Below are 23,451 nucleotides of genomic sequence, written 5' to 3' on the forward strand. Positions count from 1 at the left end.
CATCCCGTCCATAGGAGGGGTGCGTCACTCGAGTGGGTTGAGTCACTGACGTGATCTTTCTGTCCGGGTTTGGCGCCCCCCTCGGGTTCATGCCGTGGGGAAGATCTTCGTGGGCTATACTCGGCCTTGTCTCAGGGTAGTAAGTTGGTGGTTGAAGATATCCCTCTAGTTGTGTGGGGGCTGTGCTTTGGCAAAGTGGGTGGGGTTATATCCTTCCTGGTTGGCCCTGTCTGGGGATATTGTCGGACAGGGACACAGTGTCTCCCGACCCCTCCTCTCTCAGTCTCCAGTATTTATGCTGCAATAGTTTATGTGTCGGTGGGTTAGGGTCAGTCTGTTATATCTGGAGTATTTCTCCTGTCTTATCTGATGTTCTGTGTGAATTTAAGTATGCTCCCTCTAATTCTCTCCCTCCCCTCCCTGGGACCATGCCTCAGGACTACCTGGCCTGATGACTCCTTACTGTCCCCAGTCCACCTGGTCGTGCTGCTGATTCAGTTTCAACTGGTCTGCCTGCGGCTATGGAACCCTGACCTGTTCACCGGACGTGCTACCTTGTCCCGGACTTGCTGTTTTTGACTCTCTCTCTACCGCACCAGCTGTCTATAACTAAATGTTCGGCTATGAAAAGCCAACTGACATTTACTCATGAGGTGCTAACCTGTTACACCCTCTACAATCACTGTGATTATTATTATTTGACCCTGCTGGTCATCTATGAACCTTTGAACATCTTGGCCATGTACTGTTATAATGTCAACCCAGCACAGCAGAAGAGGACTGGCCACCCCTCAGAGCCTGGTTCCTCTCTAGGTTTCTTCCTAGGTTCCTGCCTTTCAAGGGAGTTTTTCCTAGCCACCGTGCTTCTACATCTGCATTGCTTGCTGTTTGGGGTTTTAGGCTGGGTTTCTGTATAGCACTTTGTGACAATGGCTGATGTAAAAAGGGCTTTATAAATACATTTGATTGATTGATTGAGGTACAGTATGAGAGACAGCTGGAGCAGATGTGTGTGTGTGTGTGTCTCAGGATTAGGGTTGCAAAGCTACTGGTAATTTACCAAAGTTACCAGAATCTACAGTACTTTTGGTAATTAACAGAAAATCTATGGCAATCCATTGTAACTTTGGTAATTTATACTTGAATAACTTTGTAAAAAAATATTAATATATAGTGTTCATTTATTATATCTGTGTCCATCTTGTCCATCACTTTCTAGTAGATAGAACATATGGTTCAAGAGAAAATAGCCTAATTAATCAAAAAAGCATCTAATCAACAATGGCATTATTTTCAATTAACTCCGCAACTCTTCCAACTATTAACTTTTCACAACTGCCACCAGTTTGATGCCAAAACATTCACAACAAATACATATTGACATAGTAAAATAAATACAAGTTCGTAAAAATAAAAAAATAACCTTAAAAGGAGATTTCATGCTGACACCCTCATACTAAACACCAATGGTATTCACCAAGTTGATGGTTTATATTTAGGATAATGTTTTACAGCTTTACAGACACCTGTGATAATATGAAGTACCCAAAAGAGCCACTAGATGTCTTGTGATATATTACATAAAATTCTTGAGATACCAAAATTCTGGTAGTTTCCTGGTAAATGTAGAAAGTTTCCAGTAATATACTCTCCCTTTGCAACCCTACTCAGGAAGCGCACACACACACACACACACACACACACACACACACACACACACACACACACACACACGTGCCGCTCCTACAATAACTACATATTCCCTTGGATGCATATACAATCATAAACTCAAATGAAAAACACACACAGCCCAATGGGCACAGATTTCAATTCAACATATATTTCATGTTTATTCGGGAAAATTGTATTGAAATGATGTCAAAACAACATTGATTCAACCAGTGTGTGCCACTCGGAGATTGACATGCCTAAAAACACTAGACTAGTGAGTGAGAGCAGCATCCACTTTGTATGCAAGAGTGCATAGATACCTTTACACAGCTCACTCTTAAGTGTGTCATTAACCCTTGAACATGCAGGAGAAATTTCTCCTGAACTTCTTAAACACACACACACACACACACACACACACACACACACACACACACACACACACACACACACACACACACACACACACACAAACCTCACCTCACCTCTATAGCACAGGAAGACCTAGGAAGGAAACTTGTACATACAGTTCCAGCCAAAAGTTGACACATCTACTCATTCAAGGGATTTTCTTTAATTTTACTATTTTCTACATTGTAGAATAACAGTGAAGACATCAAAACTATGAAATAACACATATGGAATCATGTAGTAACCAAACAAGTGTTAAACAAATCAAAATATAATTTAGATTTGAGATTCTTCAAAGTAGCCATCCTTTGACTTGATGACAGCTTTGCACACTCTTGGCATTCTCTCAGTCAGCTTCACGTGGAATGCTTTTCCAACAGTCTTGAAGAAGTTCCCACATTTGCAGAACACATGTTGGCTGTTCTTCCTTCACTCTGCGGTCCAACTAATCCCAAACCATCTCAATTGGGTTGAGGATGGGTGATTGTGGAGGCCAGGTCATCTGATGCAGCCCTCCACCAATCTCCTTCTTGGTCAAATAGCCCTTAAATAGCCTAGAGGTGTGTTTTGGGTCATTGTCCTGTTGAAAAACAAATGATAGTCCCACTAGGCGCAAACCAGATGGGATGGCATATCAATGCAGAATGCTGTGGTAGCCATGCTGGTTAAGTTTCCCTTGAATTGTAAATAAATCACTGACAGTGTCACCAGCAAAGCACCCCCACACCATCACACCTCCTCCTCCATGGTTCATGGTGGGAACCACACATGCGGAGATCATCCATTGACCTACTCTACATCTCACAAAGACACAGCGGTGGGAACCAAAAACCTCAAATTTGGACTCATCAGACCAAAAGGACAGATTTCCACCGGTCTAATGTTCATTGTTCGTGTTTCTTGGCCCAAGCAAGTCTCTTCTTCTTATTGGTGTCATTTAGTAGTGGTTTCTTTGCAGAAGTTCGACCATGAAGGCCTGATTCAAGCAGTCTCATCTGAACAGTTGGTGTTGAGATGTGTCTAGGGTTGCTTTGGGGAATGTTGCTTAAAGTCATCAAAAAAGTTAGCTTATAACAGTGAACCTTTTTAGTGGGATACACATAAGGCAATTCTAGGTCTTGTGGCATATTCTGGCTAAACTATCCCCAATTCAATGGAATTGCAACCTTCTGCATGCAGAGTAAATTCTTCCATTACATGTGCAGTGCACTCTTCCATCACATGTACAGCTGATTCTCAAGTTCTTGCACACTAATAAGATGCTATTGAGCCCACACTGTCTGAGCCAAGGACTACATGCTTTCTGGTAAGTTTTGATTACAATACTGGGGGGAGTGAATATATTTTATATGACATACATGCTTTTTTGTTATTTAGTAAATCGTAGCCTACAGCAAAGTGTTTTTAAATCATTTCTAACTTGTTAACAATTTTAGTTTTTGCTACCATGTGGGTTTAGCTTGCTTGAGTCTGCTAACGGAGGAGGGTTAATTCACCTGTTTCCATACATGTTTTATTTTAAAACATTTATTTTACTTAGGAATTGTTTAATCTAACTGCTTAACTAGTTATCTGCACATGGAATGGTATTTTTACAAAAAAAATTATAATCTTTACAGGAAAATGCCACGGGCACTATCTGATGTGTGGAGACATTTCACTGCAGCTAATGTAGACGGAAAAGCTGTGTATATTTGCAAATACTGTGCCAAATCATATGTGAAGAATGCAACAAATATGCAGAATCATCTGGACAAGTGCATAAAGTTCCCTCATTGCTCACAACAAGCAACCTTTGACAAAAGTCCCTCTACATCTATTCGAGGTGAAAATTCTGAATCAGACACATTATCAATAGCAACAGCTCATGGTCCTCCAAGAATCAACGTTTTTTTGACTCAATGGAGGAACATAGAGAAATGCTGATGAATGTCTTGCTCGAGATATGTATGCAACAGGTTCACATCTGATGCTCACAGGAAATGTGTATTGGAAGAGATTTTTGAATGTTCTTCGCCCAGCATACACCCCTCCAACCAGACATGCTTTATCTACTAAGTTGCTTGATGCAGAGTTCAACAGAGTTCAAGTGAAGGTAAAGCAAATCATAAAGAAAGCAGACTGTATTGCAATCATCTCTGATGGGTGGTTGAATGTTCCCGGGCAAGGAATAATTATCTACATCATCTCCACCGCTCAACTAGTATTCTACAAGAGCACAGACACAAGGGACAACAAACACACCGGTCTCTATATTGCAGATGCGCTGAAGGCAGTCATCAATGACCTTGGACCACAGAAGATATTTGCACTGGTGACAGACAATGCTGTGAACATGGTCGAAAGTGGAGGAGCCCTACCCTCACATCACACCCATTGGCTGTGCTGCTCATGCATTGACTCTGCTCCTGAAGGACATCATGGCACTGAAAACAATGGATACACTCTACAAGAGAGCCAAGGAAATGGTTAGGTATGTGAAGGGTCATCAAGTTATAGCAGCAATCTACCTCACCAAGCCAAGTGAGAAGAATAAGAGCACCATATTGAAGCTGTCCAGCAACACCCGTTGGGGGTGGTGTTGTCATCATGTCTGACAGTCTCCTGGAGGGGAAGGAGTCTCTCCAAGAAATTGTCATATCACAGTCTGCCGATATGGACAGCCCCATCAAGAGGATCCTCCTGGATGATATATTTTGGGAAAGAGCGGTAAGCAGCCTGAAACCTATAGCAGTAGCCATTGCACGGATTGAGGGAGACAATGCCATCCTGTCTGATGTTCAGACACTGCTTGCAGATGAAAGAGAAGAAATCCGTACTGCCAGTCCCACTTCACTGTTGCTCCAAGCAGAAGAAACTGTAGTTCTGAAATACATCAAAAAGTGTGAAGACTTCTGCCTGAAGCCCATACACTCTGCAGCGTACATGTTGGACCCCAAGTATGCTGGAAAGAGCATCCTGTCTGGTGCAGAGATCAACAAGTCCTGTGGTGTCATTATTACCATGTCTCGCCACCTTGGCCTGGATGAGGGCAAGGTTCTTGGCAGTTTGGTGAAGTACACTTCCAAGCAAGGGCTTTGGGATGGAGTAGGGCTGGGCGATATGGACCAAAAGTCATATCCCGATATATTTAGGCTGAATATCGATATAAGATATATATCCCAATATTTTTTCAGCAAAGTGAGAGCAAATGTTCAGTCAAAGTCAAAGCCAGATATGACATGTCTCAAGTAGTTTTATTGAAACCGGCTATTTCAGTGAACAGTTGAAAAATCAAATGAATAAATAATAAACAGGGCTCTTCACCTGGTTCAGATTAAATGCTCAGCTGTTCAAATAACAATAACATGTAAACATAAACACTGTATAACAACAGGAGTACCTTTTTTGAAATCAAAGCTCCATAAGGTGCACATTTAAATAAATAAAAATATCTTAAACAAAAATAGCCTATAAAATAAAATAGGCCTATCTTTTTCTGAAATAAATATTATATATATTTATGAGAAAAGTCAACTTTTTTTTAGTTTTACAACTTTAAATGGCTTATTAAAATCAAATTACAGATTTCTTCTCCTTTCTAACAAATCCACAGATGCAAATAACGAACATTACAAAATCATAAAATATGACAAACCCTAGTAAGGGCAGCAATTATATATAAATAAAGAACAAAATAAAGTGCTCAGTTTGAGAAAATGTTTTTTAAACATCAGCCTGAGATTACCATTTGCTTTTTGTTAACTCAATTTCTTATCTGAACAGCCTCAACCAGTTGCTATTCAGCCTCAACCCTCTTTTTTTACGTTGATAAACAGTAATGCTGTCTTGAGGTAGACATTAGGCACACTGCGGGAAAATGAAGTTTGCAGTGAGCTTTGTTTCGGGGCTGGAGCTTTTTCGGGTTGTCGACGGCTTGCGGCTGGGGCTTCTGCAGCGCGCAGTTTCACACACTCTTCGTATTGCAGTTTGTGCCACTGTTTTAGGTGGTGAAAAAGATTTGTAGTGCTTCCACCCCTGGCTGTAACTTTTTTATGGCACTGCCTACATATAACGTGATTTTGTTGCTCATCTGATACTTTGAATCCGAACCATCTCCAAATTACTGAGCCAATGCTTTTTCTTTTACTAACCAATTCCTCCTCAAAACGCTCCGCAGACGCTGTTGCTTCCTCCATGTTTGTTGAAGTGTCTGTTCCTGCCCCTCCCCCCTCTGTGCATGAAAGAGGAGGGGCGGGGCGCGGGGAGCAGCGCAGAGAGATCCGGGTCTGCAGCTTGCTTGGAGCAAGGATCAAAGCGCAAATTTGAACTATATCGATATATGCGAAATGGTCTAATTTCATATCACATTTAAAATATATCGATATATTTTTTTAATATCGATATATCGCCCAGCCCTAGGATGGAGATGCATTATGGCAGTCGTGCCAACATATCTCATCAGCCAGCTGGTGGAAGGGACTTTGTGGATCTGAGGCTCTTTCCCCTGTTGCCTCCATCATCCTCCATATCCCACCAACATCAGCCGCCTCAGAGCGCAACTGGTCCTTGTTTGGGAACACACACACCAAAGCACGCAACAAGCTGAACAATACAAGGGTTGAAAAATTGGTGACCATCCGGCCAAATTTGAGGCTTTTTGAGCCTGACAACGAGCCATCCTCAACAAGGTTGGAAAGTGACAGTGAAGATGAGGCCTCAGAGTCTGATGTTCAAGAGGTGGACATTGAGGAGGTCCAGGGAGAATGCATGGAAGCCTGAGAGGAAGACAACCAAAGCTTTAGTTTCTAGACTATCATTTTACAGATGTATGTTGAAAACGTTTTTGGGAGATGTGATGGATCATTGGGATCATTCAAATTTCCCTTTCTTTTGTTGTTCAGTGAAATCATCCCGTGTGAAGAGTCAACTCATTTAATTACAGTTCAATTCGTAACTAAATTGTTTTTTTTAATTTCTATTTGAAGGTTGAATCATTTGCAATTATGTCTACTTATGATTGTCACAGCTGTCTTCGTTTTCAGACGAAATAGAGAAGTCCTCATCTGACAAAGTAGACCAATACGCAGCGGAGGTCGCGTTCATCTTTGAATTTAATTAATCAATAACATGAACACTATACAAAACAAGAAACAACGACAGTACAACAGTTTTGCAGGCTATACAAAAAGCAATGCAAAAACAACTACCCACAAAACACAAAGACAAACACACCCTATTATATAGGACTCATAATCAAAGGCAACTCAACACACCTGCCTTCAATTGGGAGTCCAACCCCAATTAACAATACATAGAAAACAAACCTAGAACCTATACCCACAACTAACTAACTAAACATAGAAATACATAAACACAGAGCAGTACCCAAAACCCCCGGAATACATAAATAAAACGACCTACTACCTACACCACCACCCCGAACCATATAAAACAAATACCCTCTGCCACATCCTGACCAAACTACAACAACAAATAACCCATAACTGGTCAGGACGTGACAATGATAAGGTAAAAGGTTTATGTTTCTGTCTCCATATGATATGGTAAATATATCCAATGCAAAAAGCATCTACATTTAAATGGTATTAATATTCATTTGCATATATTTCCATTAACTCCCATTTTCCCGTTAATTCCCACAGAAAGTTTCCACCTCTGAATATTCCCCAAAATGTGCAACCCTAGATGTGTCTGTTAATTGAATTCTGTGAAGCATTTATTTGGGCTGCGATCTGAGGTGTTGTTAACTCTAATGAACGTATCCTCTGCAGCAGAGGTAACTCTGGGTCTTCCTTTGCTGTGGCAGTCCTCATGAGAGCCAGTTTCAGCATAGCGCTTGATGGTTTTTGCGACTGCACTTGAAGAAACTTACAAAGTACTTGAAATGTTCCATATTGACTGACCTTCATGTCTTAAAGTAACGATGGACTATCGTTTCTTTTAGCTCATTTGAGTTGTTCTTTCCATACTATAGACTTAGTCTATTACCAAACAGGGACATCTTCTGTATACCACCCCTACCTTGTCACAACACAACTGATTGGCTCAAACGCATTAAGAAGGAAAGAAATTCCACAAATTAACTTTTAATAAGGCACACCTGTTAATCGAAATGAATTCCAAGTGACTACCTCATGAAGCTGGTTGATAGAATGCCAAGAGTGTGCAAAGCTGTCATCAAGACAAAGAAAGGGTGGCTACTTTGAAGAATCTGAAATATTATTGAGTAACCAAAAAACACTTTTTTTGGTTACTACATGATTCCATATGTGTTATTTTATCATTTTGACATCTTCACTATTATTCTACAATGTAGAAAATAGTAAAAATAAAGAAAACCCTTGAATGAGTAGGTCTTTCCAAACTTTTCACTGGTACTGTATGCCTTCCCTGTAGCTCAGTAAGCCTTCCCTGTAGCTCAGTTGGTAGAGCATGGTGTTTGTAACGCCAGGGTTGTGGGTTCGATTCCCACGGGGGGCCAGCACAGAAAAAAAAAAAAATGTATGAAATGTATGCATTCACTACTGTAAGTCGCTCTGGATAAGAGCGTCTGCTAAATGACTAAAATGTAAAATGTAAATGTAAAATGTAAGATGTGTATGTGAACACACACATCACACCTCCCTCCCTCCCTAAAATGTAACAGGTTCAAAACATTGTCTTTCTAATTTTACCAATTACTTCCATAACATATCCATGAACCCTGGAGAACCAACCTAAGGGAACAGACATGTAGTTTCATAATGACCACATGAGCTACGTAAGCTGATATTTATACAGCCTTTTATCACATCTTACTGGAGGACAGGAAACAGTGGAATCAGTAGTGAGTCAGTCCTAGTCCACACCCTGTTTTCAGTGGCATACGTACAACACAAGCAGTAACTTCCAGAGAAAACCACCGCTCTACAGGGGCTACTTGAGAAGTGATTCTCTTATTTTTATTTATTTAGTTTGAACCTAAATGACTAAAACCAGGTAGAAAGTGTGTAGAAAATGCCTACATTTACTTATTTCATCTCTGAAAAATATCTTTCTTCAATCACATATCATGCCTGTTTGGCCCTGTCCGGGGGTATCATCGGATGGGGCCACAGTGTCTTCTGATCCCTCCTGTCTCAGCCTCCAGTATTTATGCTGCAGTAGTTTATGTGTCGGGGGGCTAGGGTCAGTCTGTTACATCTGGAGTATTCTCTTGTCTTATCCGGTGTCCTGTGTGAATGTAAATATGCTCTCTCTAATTCTCTCTTCTCTCTTTCTTTCTTTCTCTCGGAGGACCTGAGCCCTAGGACCATGCCTCAGGACTACCTGGCATGATGACTCCTTGCTGTCCCCAGTCCACCTGGCCATGCTGCTGCTCCAGTTTCAACTGTTCTGCCTGCGGCTACGGAACCCTGACCTGTTTCACCGGACGTGCTTGTTGCACCCTCGACAATTACTATGATTATTATTATTTGACCATGCTGGTCATTTACGAACATTTTAACATCTTGACCATGTTCTGTTATAATATCCACCCGGCACAGCCAGAAGAGGACTGGCCACCCCTCATAGCCTGGTTCCTCTCTAGGTTTCTTCCTAGGTTTTTGGCCTTTCTCAGGAGTTTTTCCTAGGGAGTTTTTCCCAGCCACCGTGCTTCTTTCACATGCATTGCTTGCTGTTTGGGGTTTTAGGCTGGGTTTCTGTACAGCACTTTGAGATTTCAGCTGATGTACGAAGGGCTATATAAATAAATTTGATTTGATTTGATCACAGCATTTTCAATACAGACTATTATCAGCACATTTTGGTTGATTTTGTGGTCTTAAACAAGTAAGCTTACTAACAATCTTCATTAAAAAAAGGTGTTCTCTTGTCATATACATTTACAATCAATATAGTATTAAAAATAGTTTCCCAGATTGCATTTTGGCTGGGTTTTTGTTTCGCAGTGTGATATTGGGTCGTGACTGAGGCAACCAGGTTTAATTTGAGTCCTGAGGCAAAACCAGATGAGAAATGCCCAATGAGCACACACCATTCAGTTCATTAACATGGTCATGGAACCTCTAATCTCTCACAAATCAGCTATAGGCCATCAACTGTTCAGACACTACCAATAAACTAATCAGACACTACCAATGAGATAACTATGTCTAAAAACATACAACCTTGACCTCAACTTCAAAGCCGGGAAGCCAGCCATAAGAGATGAAAAGAGCCACTGACAGGGTTAAAACCCATTAGCACCTCTTAAAATACACTAACCCTTTCTCTTATTCACATCTTTCAAATAGTCCAAGGTTCTCCAAGACTAACATTTACACCTGTAATGACTACCTGTCCCCTCCACCTAGCATTAGCACCTGAATAAGAACCTTGTAGACTCCATTGTGAATGGTTGGTGGAAAGAGGAGGGGTTCACAGGAAGTTTGTGACAAGTTGATAAGAGCTCTAATAAAGTGCTGTACTTTGTGAATGTGTAAGAAAGAACAGTGGTTAGCCAACGTCGCCTATTCTCAATTCTTAATTAAACAGTGTCAGTCACAGACACATGTTTATTTGGTATTTCTGCATCTACAGTTGAAGTCGGAAGTTTACATACACCTTAGCCAAATACAATTAAACTCAGCTGTTCACAATTCCCAATTCCTGAAATTTAATCCTAGTAAAAATTCCTTGTCTTAGGTCAGTTAGGATCACCCCTTTATTTTAAGAATGTGAAATGTCAGAATAATAGCAGAGAGAATTATTTATTTCAGCTTTAATTTCTTTAATCTCATTCCCAGTGGGTCAGAAGTTTACAAACACTCAATTAGTATTTGGTAGCATTGCCTTTAAATTGTTTCACTTGAGTCAAATGTTTCGGGTAGCCTTCCACAAGCTTCCCACAATAAGTTGGGTGAATGTTGACCCATTCCTCCTGACAGAGCTGGTGTAACGGATTCAGGTTTGTAGGCCTCCTTGCTCGCACACGCTTTTTCAGTTCTGCCCACACATTTTCTATAGGATTGAGGTCAGGGCTTTGTGATGGCCACTCCAATACCTTGACTTTGTTGTCCTTAAGCCATTTTCCACAACTTTGGAAGTATGCTTGGGGTCATTGTCCATTTGGAAGACCCATTTGCGACCAAGCTTTAACTTCCTGACTGATGTCTTGAGATGTTGCTTCAATATATCCACATCATTTTCCTTCCCTCATGATGCCATCTATTTTGTGAAGTGCACCAGTCCCTCCTGCAGCAAAGCACCCCCACAACATGATGCTGCCACCACCGTGATTCATGGTTGGGATGTGTTCTTCGGCTTGCAAGCCTCCCCCTTCTTCCTCCAAACATAACGATGGTCATTATGGCCAAACAGCTATATTTTTGTTTCATCAGTCCAGAGGACATTTCTCCAAAAAGTACCATCTTTGTCCCCATGTGCAGTTGCAAACCGTAGTCTGGCTTTTTTTATGCCGGTTTTGGAGCAGTGGCTTCTTCCTTGCTGAGCGGCCTTTCAGATTATGTCGATATAGGACTCGTTTTACTGTGGATATAGATACTTTTGTATCTGTTTCCTCCAGCATCTTCACAAGGTCCTTTGCTGCTGTTCTGGGATTGATTTGCACTTTTCGCACCAAAGTACGTTCATCTCTAGGAGACAGAAAGTGTCTCCTTCCTGAGCGGTATGATGGCTGCATGATCCCATGGTGTTTATACTTGCGTACCATTGCTTGTACAGATGAACATGGTACTTTCATGCATTTGGAAATTGCTCCCAAGGATGAACCAGACTTGGAGGTCTACAATTCAAGGTAGGCCTTGAAATACATCCACAGGTACACCTCCAATTGACTCAAAGGATGTCAATTAGCCTAACAGAAGCTTCTAAAGCAATAACATCATTAACAAGAAATTTGTGGAGTGGTTGAAAAACAAGTTTTAACCTGTTGGGGCTAGGGGGCAGTATTTGCACGGCCAGATAAAAAACGTACCCAATTTAAACTGGTTACTACTCTTGCCCAAAAATGAGAATATGCATATAATTTGTAGATTTGGATAGAAAACACTCTAACGTTTCTAAAACTGTTTGAATGGTGTATGTGAGTATAACAGAACTCATATGGCAGGCCAAAGCCTGAGAAGATTCCATACAGGAAGTGCCCTGTCTGACAATTTGTTCTCCTTCTGTGGCATCTCTATCAAAAATACAGCATCTCAGCTGTAACGTGACATTTTCTAAGGCTTCCATTGGCTCTCAGAAGACGCCAGAAAGTGGAATGATGTCTCTCCAGTCTCTGGGCGAAAAACAGCAGGAGATTTTGTGAGTGGTCAGGCTGAGAACAGTAACACTGTAGATGCGCATTCATGTGAATTCTCCATGTTTTTCTTTCTCTCTTTGAATGAATACAACGTCGCCCGGTTGGAATATTATCGCTATTTTACGAGAAAAATCACATAAAAATTGATTTTAAACAGCATTTGACATGCTTCCAAGTACGGTAATGGAATATTTGGAAATTTTTTGTCACGAAATGCGCTCGCGCGCCACCCTTCGGCTACTTACCTGAACGCACGAACAAAACGGAGCTATTTCAATATAACTATGGATTATTTCGAACCAAAACAACATTTGTTGTTGAAGTAGAAATCCTGGGAGTGCATTCTGACGAAGAACAGCAAAGGTAATCCAATTTTTCTTATAGTAAATCTGAGTTTGGTGAGTGGCAAACTTGGTGGGTGTCAAATTAGCTAGCTGTGATGGCCGGGCTTTCTACTCAGAATATTGCAAAATGTGCTTTCGCCGAAAAGCTATTTTAAAATCTGACACCGCGATTGCATAAATGAGTTCTGTATCTATAATTCTTGTTAAAATAATTGTTATGTATTTTGTGAACGTTAATCGTGAGTGATTTAGTAAATTCACCGGAAGTTTGCAGTGGGTATGCTAGTTCTGAACATCACATGCTAATGTAAAAAGCTGGTTTTTGATATAAATATGAACTTGATTGAACAAAACATGCATGTATTGTATAACATAATGTCCTAGGAGTGTCATCTGATGAAGATCATCAAAGGTTAGTGCTGCATTTAGCTGTGGTTTTGGTTTTTGTGACATATATGCTTGCTTTGAAAATGGCTGTGTGATTATTTTTGGCAGGGTACTCTCCTGACATAATCTAATGTTTTGCTTTCGCTGTAAAGCCTTTTTGAAATCGGACAATGTGGTTAGATTAATGAGAGTCTCGTCTTTAAAATGGTGTAAAATAGTAATATCTTTGAGAAATTGAAGTTATAACATTTTTGAGGTATTTGTATTTCGTGCCACGCGATTCCACTGGCTGTTGACTAGGTGAAGACGCAAACGTCCCACCTTGCCCAGGGAGGTTAATAACTCCAACCTAAGTGTATGTAAACTTCCGACTTCAACTGTAGATAGGGACATTTCAAAACAGATCTAACATTTTGATAGTGTTTATCTGAGAGAGAGAGAAAGAGAGAGCGTGCGTATGAACTGTGTGTCTCTGTGTGTGCGTGTGTGTGTGTATAAACATCCATTCTCCATATTCTAACCCCTACCTCTCCTTGCTGAGGGCCATCCTGGGTGGGTCTAGGTTGGGGTTTTCCATGGACTCCATCTGTGGGCAGCGGAGGAAGTAGTAGAGGGTGTGTAGGGCGTCGGGCAACCAGGAGACAATCTGTTGGGGCCGGGTGTGGCGGGCCGGGCTGAGCCCCGGGCGTACGGAGCTCAAACGCTGCATGTGGTGCATGGCTCTGGACACCAGGTCACCTAGGAAAGAGACACAGGGAGGGAGATGGTGAGGGTGAAGGTGAGATTAGGGCTGTTGCGGTGAAAGTTTAGTCAAGGTAATTAGGCTTCTCCAAGCTCTGATGCTGCTGATGGTCATTAGCAGCCTACCAAACTTACTAACTGCCTGGTATTCAGCAATCTATTGTCCCTCTAATTACTATGACATCAATGCAAATGTAATCGAAAATCTAATCGAACACTTCATGAGAGCCCATAAGCTCATGTTGCGCAACATTTCTATAGGTTATGCAATTGCACAAGGAAACAGAGGGACGGCCTCTACTAAAAAGAGGAGGATCCCATCAGCTTTCTATAGACTAGGCCTACTATATTTATTTCTCAACTTTCCTAATATTAAGCACATTGTTTATCTTTACAACAGAAGTATAGCATACCTGGTTGACATGAAAATAGTGGCGCAGCAGTCTATGGCACTGCATCTGAGTGCTAGAGGCATCACAACAGACCCTGGTTCGATCCCGGGCTGTATCACACCCGGCCGTGATCAGGAGTCCCATAGGGCGGTGCACAATTGGGAAGAGTTTGGCTGGGGGGGTAGGCCGTCATTGTAAAATAGGATTTTTTTTCTTAACTGAAATGCCTAGTTAAATAAAGGTTAAATAAAAAATGTTTTAAAAAAATGAACAACTGGAAAAGCATCCTGCATTCGCGATTCAATAATTTTTTCCCACTGCCCCTGTCTTGAGACAGGTGCATAATAACGGTCCATTCTAAATCAAAACAAATTTCTCACATATATTATTTAGTATATGTAAAGACAAGATTAAATCAAGAATAGTGTGATGGGTGACAATATTAGCTATTTGGTGAAATTATACAGTGCATTTGGAAAGTATTCAGATCCCTTGACATTTCCCACATTTTGTTATGTTACTGCCTTAGTCTAAAATGTATTAAATTGTTTTTTCCTCATCAAACCACACAATACCACATAATGAGAAAGAAAAAAAGTTTATACATTTTTGTAAACGTATTAAAAGTAAAAAGTAGAAATACCTTATTTACATAAGTACTCAAACCCTTTGCTATGAGACTCGAAATTGAGCTCAACTGTATCCTGTTTCCATTGATCATCCTTGAGATGTTTCTACAACTTGATTGGAGTCCACCTGTGGTAGATTCAATTGATTTGACATGATTGGAAAGGCACACACCTGTCTATATAAGTTCCCACAGTTGACTGTGCATGTCAGAGCAAAAACCAAGCCATGAGGTCGAAGGGATTGTCCGTAGAACTCCGACGCAGGATTGTGTCGGGGACAGATCTCGGGAAGTGTACCAAAACATTTCTGCAGCATTGAAGGTCCCCAAGAACACAGTGGCCTCCATCATCGTAAATGCAAGAAGTTTGGAACCATCAAGTGCAAGTCAAATTGTGAATGAGAGACTAATGAAGTGTGTACAGCCTGCACAAAAAAACAATGCAGAGCTCATGCCTTTCAAGCAACGTTTTTCAAATCATCATTAGAGTCGTATCATGCAGCCTTACAATGTATTAAAAATCAAAAACATACAGCCCAACGTTTGTAGAACAACTACAGTTACATTAATAACTCTAAATTAAGAATATAGGAGTACCTATTTCTCTGTTAAAACCTGTTGAGGCCACGGGTTAGCAATGAACCCTGAGACGGGATTGCTAGCAAGGCTGGAAATTCAAAACATCAAAAATCTAATAATTTCAATTTCTCAAACAATCAACTATTTTACACCATTTATAAGATAAACATCTCCTTAATCTAACCACATTGTCCGATTTTCAAAGAGGCTTTACGGCAAAAGCATAAAGTTAGATTATGTTAGGACAGTACATAGCCACAAAAGTACAAACATCCATTTTCAATTCAAGGTCAGGCGTCACCAAAAGCAGAAACCAGCTAAAATTATGCACCAACCTTTGACAATCTCCATCAGATGACACTCCTAGGACATTATGTTATACAATACATGCATTTTTTGTTCCATCAAGTTCATATTTATATCCAAAAACCGCATTTTACAGTAGCTGTGAAATTCTGATTTTTTTCTTCTCTGAAATGCTTCCGGTGAACAACGTTACAATTTTCAAAATTACTATTCGAAAACATTGGTAAATTATAATATTGTCATTCAAATAATTATAGTTTAACATTTCGTAAATGATACTGTCTTGCCAGATTTCAAAATAACTTTACTGGGAAATCACAAGTTGCAATAAACCAGGTGCTGTGCTAAGAACAATAAGCTAGCCTAATTAGCTTAGCATCATCTTGTAACCATGTAATATCAATAATACTATTGTCAATAATCCATTACCTTTGATTATCTTCATCCATTGGCAGTTCCAGGAATTCCAGGTCCACAACAAATGTGGTTTCTTTTGACAAAGTTCATAATTGATGTCCAAAGAACTCCAAGTTGTTCCATGTTGTTAGCGCTTCGGTGGCTACTAAAAAGTAGCGCGGGGGGGTGTGTGAAGTCACGGCAAAAAGTTAAAAAAGTTACAAAAATAATCTATTTATGTTTGTTCAAACATGTCAAACGTTGTTTAGCATCAATCTTTAGAGCCATTTTTAACGTGAAACATCAGTAATGTTTCAACCCGACCTCACCTGTGTCTAGAAAAACGTTTTTGAAAAATGTCCTGTGTCTCATGATTGCGCAGGTGCAGGCCATAATGGAAGTGACGACATCCCACGGACGTCAACTTCAATGCATTCTTATTTGCTCCATGTTAATCATGGAAGCTTCAAACAACTTTATAAAGATTGCTGACATCTAGTGGAATCTGTAGGAGTTGCGAACTGAATCCTTTCTCACTATGGTATCTAATAAACAATGACACTAAATAGTACAGCCACAAAATTCTCATTTTTTTTTAATCTATTTTTCTCAGGTTTTTGCCTGCAATATGAGTTTTGTTATACTTACAGACACCATTCAAACTGTTTTAGAAAATTCAGAGTGTTTTCTATCCGAATGTGTTAATAATATGCATATCCTAGCTTCTGAGTTGGTGTAGGAGGCAGTTAAAAATGGGCACGTATTTTTTTCAAAATGCTCAATACTGCCTCCGTGGCCCGTAGAGGTTAACTGTTCAACACAGCCGCATATGCGCACTTCCTTAAATTGTTTGGAGAAAATATTTATATTTTATTCAGCTTTGTTCAATTGTATTCGTAATACTATTAAATATTATACAATAATGCCACGGTATTCTAAGCACATCTTGTCTGCTAAAGGAACTAGTGTAGCCCACAGCCATTTGGCATAGCCAGATTAGGACCTAACATAAAGACAACTCTGAGTATGCTATTCTGTCTTCTGAAATAGACTACATTTTCTTCATATCATGCTTCTTTAGACCTGTTCAAAATAAATCATAAATGCATTGTGAAGGTGTAAGCTATATTACATGGATATATTAGATTTATTAGACTTTTTAAAATGTAGATGTTCCAAAGGTCTGCATCAGTGGCTTGGAAGCCAGGAGATGCCAAATGTGTTCATGTTAATTAACGGTTCATTACCGTGCGACCAACAGTTATTTGCTTGACAATCACCAGCTGATGAAATTTTGTGACCGCCACAGCCCTAGGTGAGATACACACACCAGTACATACAGCTGAAGTCAGAAGTTTACATACATCTTAGCCAAATACATTTAAACTCAGTTTTGCACAATTCCTGACATTTAATCCGAGCAAAAATTCCCTGTCTGTCTTTGGTCAGTTAGGATCACCACTTTATTTTAAGAATGTGAAATGTCAGAATAATAGTAGAGAGAATTATTTATTTCAGCTTTTATTTCATTCATCACATTCCCAGTGGGCCAGAAGTGTACATACACTCAATTAGTATTTGGTAGCATTGCCTTTAAAATGTTTAACTTGGGTCAAACGTTTTGGGTAGCCTTCCACAAGCTTCCCACAATAAGTTGGGTGAATTTTGGCTCATTCCTCCTGACAGAGCTGGTGTAACTGTGTCAGGTTTGTAGGCATCCTTGCTTGCACACGCTTTTTCAGTTCTGCCCACAAATTTTCTATAGGATTGAGGTCAGGGCTTTGTGACGGCCACTCCAATACCTTGACTTTGTTGTCCTTAAGCCATTTTGCCACAACTTTGGAAGTATGCTTGGAGTCATTGTCCATTTGGAAGACCCATTTGCGACCAAGCTTTAACTTCCTGACTGATGTCTTGAGATGTTGCTTTAATATATCCACATCATTTTCCTACCTTCTGATGCCATCTATTTTGTGAAATGCACCAGTCCCTCCTGCAGCAAAGCACCCCAACAACATAATGCTGCCACCCCTATGCTTCACGGTTGGGATGGTGTTCTTCGGCTTGCAAGCCTCCCCCTTTCATCAGACCAGAGGACATTTCTCCAAAAAGTATTATCTTTGTCCCCATGTGCAGTTGCAAACCGTAGACTGACTTTTTTTATTGTGGTTTTGAAGCAATGGCTTCTTCCTTTCTGAGCGGCCTTTCAGGTTATGTCGACATAGGACTCGTTACACTGTGGATATACATACTTTTGTACTCATTTCCTCCAGCATCTTCACAAGGTCCTTTGCTGCTGTTCTGGGATTGATTTGCACTTTTCGCACCAAAGTACATTAATCTCTAGGAGACAGAACGCATCTCCTTTCTGAGCGGTATGACGGCTGTGTGGTCCCATGGTGTTTATACTTGCGTAGTATTGTTTGTACAGATGAACGTGGTACCTTCAGGCGTTTGCAAATTGCTCCCAAGGATGAACCAGACCTGTGGAGGTCTACAATTTTCGGGCTGATTTCTTTTGATTTTCCCATGATGTCAAGCAAAGAGGCACTGAGTTTGAAGGTTAGCCTTGAAATACATCCACAGGTACACCTCCAATTGACTCAAATTATGTCAATTAGACTATCTAAAGCCATGACATAGTTTCTGGAATTTTCCAAGCTGTTTAAAGGCACAGTCAACTTATTGTATGTAAACTTCTGACCCACTGGAATTGTGATACAGTGAATTATAAGTGAAATAATCTGTCTGTAAACAATTGTTGGAAACAATACTTGTGTCATGCACAAAGTAGATGTCCTAACCAACTTGCCAAAACTAGAGTTTGTTAACAAGAAATTTGTGGAGTGGTTGATGTGTGTGAGCAGCTAAAGGTCCACACAGCTAAACAGCTAAAGGTCAGCTAAAGGTCCACACACACGTTCATAAAACACACACACGTACATAAAACAAACAAACACACCATACAGAGTTGGGTGAACCATCTACCACTACAGCAATACTCAGCATTGGCCCCCTAGGCTACATCATCCAGCAAAGGATTTTCCCCTTTCTTTCCTTAACCCATTACATTATTTTATTTTCTTAACCGATTAGTAGTGCCATTACCAGTAAGCACAGCCAGACCAACCCAGTCTAAACAATCATTAATCACTAATGACGTTTGCACTTAATGGACTAGTCAGACAATGACTGGAGGGCTTTTCACACTACTGAGCTGAACTGAGTGGTGCCAAACTAAGCTGTACTGAGTTGGCCTGTTTACACACATCCATCATATAGTTGCTGGAACTATGCTGAATAGGACAAAGTGAAAATAAAATATCTGAGCCAGCACAGTTTGGTTTGGGTCAGCGTGATAGTGTGATAGCCAGGGACTGGGAGTACTAAGTGCAGTGAGGCTACACCAATCACCAGGGTCAGGGTCAATGTAGCCACCGGGCTGCTTCATGGTTATTGAGATAATTCAACCAACAAATGGTATGTTGGTATTATTTGAAGCCATCTATTTACCACCACCAACTGATGCTGGCACTAAGACCACACTCAACGAGCTGTATAAGGTCATAAGCAAACAATAAAATGCTCATCCAGAAGCACCGCTCCTAGTGGCCGGGGACTTTAATGCAGGCAAACTTCAATCCATTTGACCTAATTTCTACCAGCATGTCACATGTGCAACCAGAGTGGAAAAAAAACTCCAGGCCACCTTTACTCCACACACAGAGACGCATACAAAGCTCTCCCTCGCTCTCCATTTGGCAAATCTGACCATAATTATATCCTCCTGATTCCTGCTTATAACAAAAATAAAACAGGAAGTACCAGTGACTCGCTCAACATGGAAGTGGTCAAATGACGCGGATGCTACGCTACAGGACTGTGTTGCTAGCACAGACTGGCATATGTTCCGTGATTCATCAAATGGCATTGAGGAGTATACCACTTCAGTCACTATATTTTTTTTCTTTTCTCGTATATATTTCGAATATATTTTAATCTCACTTTCCATTTACGGACTGAATATACTCTCCTGCAACCCGCTCCACCCAATGTGGTACGGATCTGCTATTTTTATACTTTAGAACCAGAACCCCCATCAGGAGCTGGCCAGCTAACTAGCTACTAGCTAGTAGTCAGTTAGCCACTGCTAGCGGTCTATACAGTTAACTCGAACAACAGCAAGCCTCAGTTCGGTCAATACCTGCTAGTCTGTAAAACGCGATATCAACCCAGACGGACTGCTTTTTCTCTACCACATCTCCAGATTCCTACCGTAAGCTCTGAACCTTTACACCAGACCCTTTTATTCCACCGCACACACATGCAGTGACCTCACCTGGCTTAACTGGTGCCTCTAGAGACAAAACCTCTCTCATCGTCACTCAATGCCTATGTACGTTTGTTTATGTGTAACTCTGTGTTGTTGTTTTTGTCGCACTGCTTTGCTTTATCTTGACCAAGTCGCAGTTGTAAATGAGAACTTGTTCTCAACTGGCCTACCTGGTTAAATAAAGGTAAAATAAAATTAAAATAAGTGCATCGACGACGTCATCCCCACAGTGAACATCCGTACATATCCCAACCATAGGACTGTTTTGCTAGCACAGACTGGAATATGTTCCGGGATTCATCCAATGGCATTGAGGAGTATACCACCTCAGTCACCGGCTTCATCAATAAGTGCTTTAAAATATTAATGGGGATTTGCGAGGCATGTCACTTCCCTCATCTCTTTGCATAGCCCACCATATGCACTGTTTTCTAACCACATCTGGATGGATCTGTAACAAATTACTATGGGAATACATGTCCCTGAATGATAGAAATATTGGAATAAAGTAGGCTAATGGAATTTAAGTAAAGATATTGTTTCTTACTGAAACACCCAAAGTCATCCAATTGTTATAATAGGATTTTTAGCAATAGCCTACCACATCTGGTAAATTATTTCAGCACCATGTTGCACTGCTTTGAGAGAAGCTTGGGGACTGGTCTTGATAAATCAATCAGATTTTTTATTTTAGCTGAATCTCTGTTTGGATACCGGTTAGCCTACAATTAGGCTGTGGAAATGTCATGATTATTTTGCTCTTCAGTTGCTTGGTAGTCTTAGGCCTACTCCCGACCAGGCACGTTGTACAGTGCCATATTTTCCTAAAGAAAACCCTCAGGCCTACATAGGCTAATGTCAAATGCATTTTCGTTGTCACATGAGCCGAATATGCATTTTCGTTGTCACGTGCCGAATACACAGGTGTTGACCTTACCGTGAAATGCTTACTTACAAGCCCTTAACCAACAGTGTAGTTCAAGAAAGAGTTTTAAAATGCGTTATATGCATTAGTGAATTCAATCGCTTTAGCCGACATGTTGTGGTTTATTCATTGTTTAATTATTCAAGGCTCCCATTTGTTATTTCGTTTTATATCTAAAATGCTTGACTGTATTTAAAGACATGGATGACTTGTATGTTGTGTGATGACATTGTCGTGTCTTTGGCTATGCCGGATTAAGTGATATGACATGCTATCCTATAAAATTCTTTCTCTGTAATTAATATCACTTGATTCGCTAATCATGTAAATGTAATTAACTAGAAAGTCGGGACACCACGGAAGAGTGTTTATAGAGCTGTTATCTTCCGAATAAACTCTTAAAAACTTAGTAATATTTCACATCGATAGCCGTCAATATTAATCATCTTATTTTCAGTCTCATAATGAAAGTTGTAAATTCTTGGTTATCTTCACGAACCCTGGCTAACAAGTTGAATCAGCAATACAAAATTGGGTTTAATTATTTATTTACTAAATACCTAACTAATCACACCGAATTACATATACACAGAATACAAATTATGTCATACAGAAAACAGCCCTGGTGGACGGAGCCGACATGGCGGCTTGTTACACAAAGAAAGGGGGTTGGGCTTGAATGAAAGAGCGGGAAGACTTTTTTCTTTTGAGGAACAAAAGAAACAGCAGCTATGCTGTCGTAAATACATTATCGTATGCATTCTAAATTACCCCCCATTTGGAAAAGGAAAATGCAATAAATATTTACTCTGAGCTGCGCTTCGGTTGGTTGGTTGTAGATGCTGGCCGGGTTGGCCAACAGCGATCTTCCTGTCCTTGGAAGAATGTCAATGGTGATAAAATGGATACGTTGTAGTATCTTCGTCGTGTGTTAGACTGGATCCGTCGTCCGTCCTTTCCTAGCCCACGTTCTACAGCGGCCGCTGCTAACTCAACGGCTAGGAAGTATCACTTCTGTAGTGAATAAGTTCAAAGTTCATACCATTCACAACCAACGCTCACGCCGAGGTTGGCTTAGTTCTGTACTTGACATGTATGTCCTTTTAACGCAGAGGCTGCAGACCTCACGTAGTGGAACTCTGGTTACATTGTGTCATTGTCTTATATAGTGGCGAGGTGAGAAGGGTGTGTTTCATCGTTTATAACCCCTGTCTCTTCACAGGGGCGGGACACTGATTAAGCAGGGCACTTTCCTTATGAAAACCCAATTCTCTCATTTGGAAGCTAAAATTACATTTAATCTCCTAACAAACAATCTCAATATCAAACATTTAAATTGCACAACAATTCCATGTGAATTTGATAACTAGAATATGTAGACTTTCCCAGGTACAGTTTTTGTCGTCCTGTCATCAGTCATAATGTCTCAGATGACAACCGTACTGACATCCATACTCTAAGTTCCAACGCATATTTCCAACTGGTTCTATTACCAAAATATGGTTCCTTTTCCCCATTTGTTTGATGTTCCCAGACTCTCTATATTTAACAAAGGCTATTCAACAGTCCTTCAGTAGGGTCAGAGAGAGGGGAAGGGAGAAAGGTATTTATAGGGGGTCATAAACCTTACCCACAGGCCAACGTCATGACAACATGTACAAATGAATGAATTATTGATTGATATACTGTATATTGAAGTAGGCCTTCATGACATTAAGTAACTTACACTAAAACAGCTACAGTAAATAGGACTCTTAGGCCAACAGCTCCATGTAATTTCAATAACTTCATTTCAATAAGAACCTTGAACCCACATGTCCCTGAATTTACCAAAATATGTGTATTGTAGCAGTAGGCCTACATTAAGATAAATATCATAAAAGACAAAAACGTACTGAGCATTAAATACTATGACATCATGCACTGTAACATGCTGTACCCACCTAAATCCATATTAATAAAGTTAAAAAAACAATGTCTGCCCTCAGGTGGTAAGGGTAGGGAACAACACATCTGCCACACTGATCCTCAACACTGGGACCCTCAGGTG

At 40.4% G+C, this 23,451-nt stretch overlaps 1 protein-coding gene and 1 non-coding gene across 3 annotated transcripts in view; one reads left to right on the forward strand and one right to left on the reverse strand.

The window, feature by feature from the left end:
- Window positions 1-23,451, reverse strand: part of abtb2b (ankyrin repeat and BTB (POZ) domain containing 2b) — a 154,496-nt gene that overhangs the window by 37,800 nt on the left and 93,245 nt on the right. Inside the window, exons 1-2 of one of the 2 annotated variants that reach the window (XM_029758479.1) lie at window positions 14,256-14,311; window positions 13,629-13,839 (exon numbers count right to left, since the gene is read on the reverse strand). In XM_029758479.1, coding sequence (XP_029614339.1) covers window positions 13,629-13,819 — 191 coding nt within the window. In that variant the 5' untranslated portion in view covers window positions 13,820-13,839; window positions 14,256-14,311. Of the gene's footprint in view, window positions 1-13,628; window positions 13,840-14,255; window positions 14,312-23,451 lie in introns of those variants that run through there. The other variant, XM_029758478.1, reaches the window with a different exon arrangement.
- On the forward strand, window positions 8,490-8,565 carry trnat-ugu (transfer RNA threonine (anticodon UGU)). The gene has a single exon. It is a non-coding gene; the product is annotated as a tRNA-Thr (tRNA).

This window comes from Salmo trutta, chromosome 7, assembly GCF_901001165.1.
Source record: "Salmo trutta chromosome 7, fSalTru1.1, whole genome shotgun sequence".
NCBI lineage: Eukaryota > Metazoa > Chordata > Actinopteri > Salmoniformes > Salmonidae > Salmo > Salmo trutta.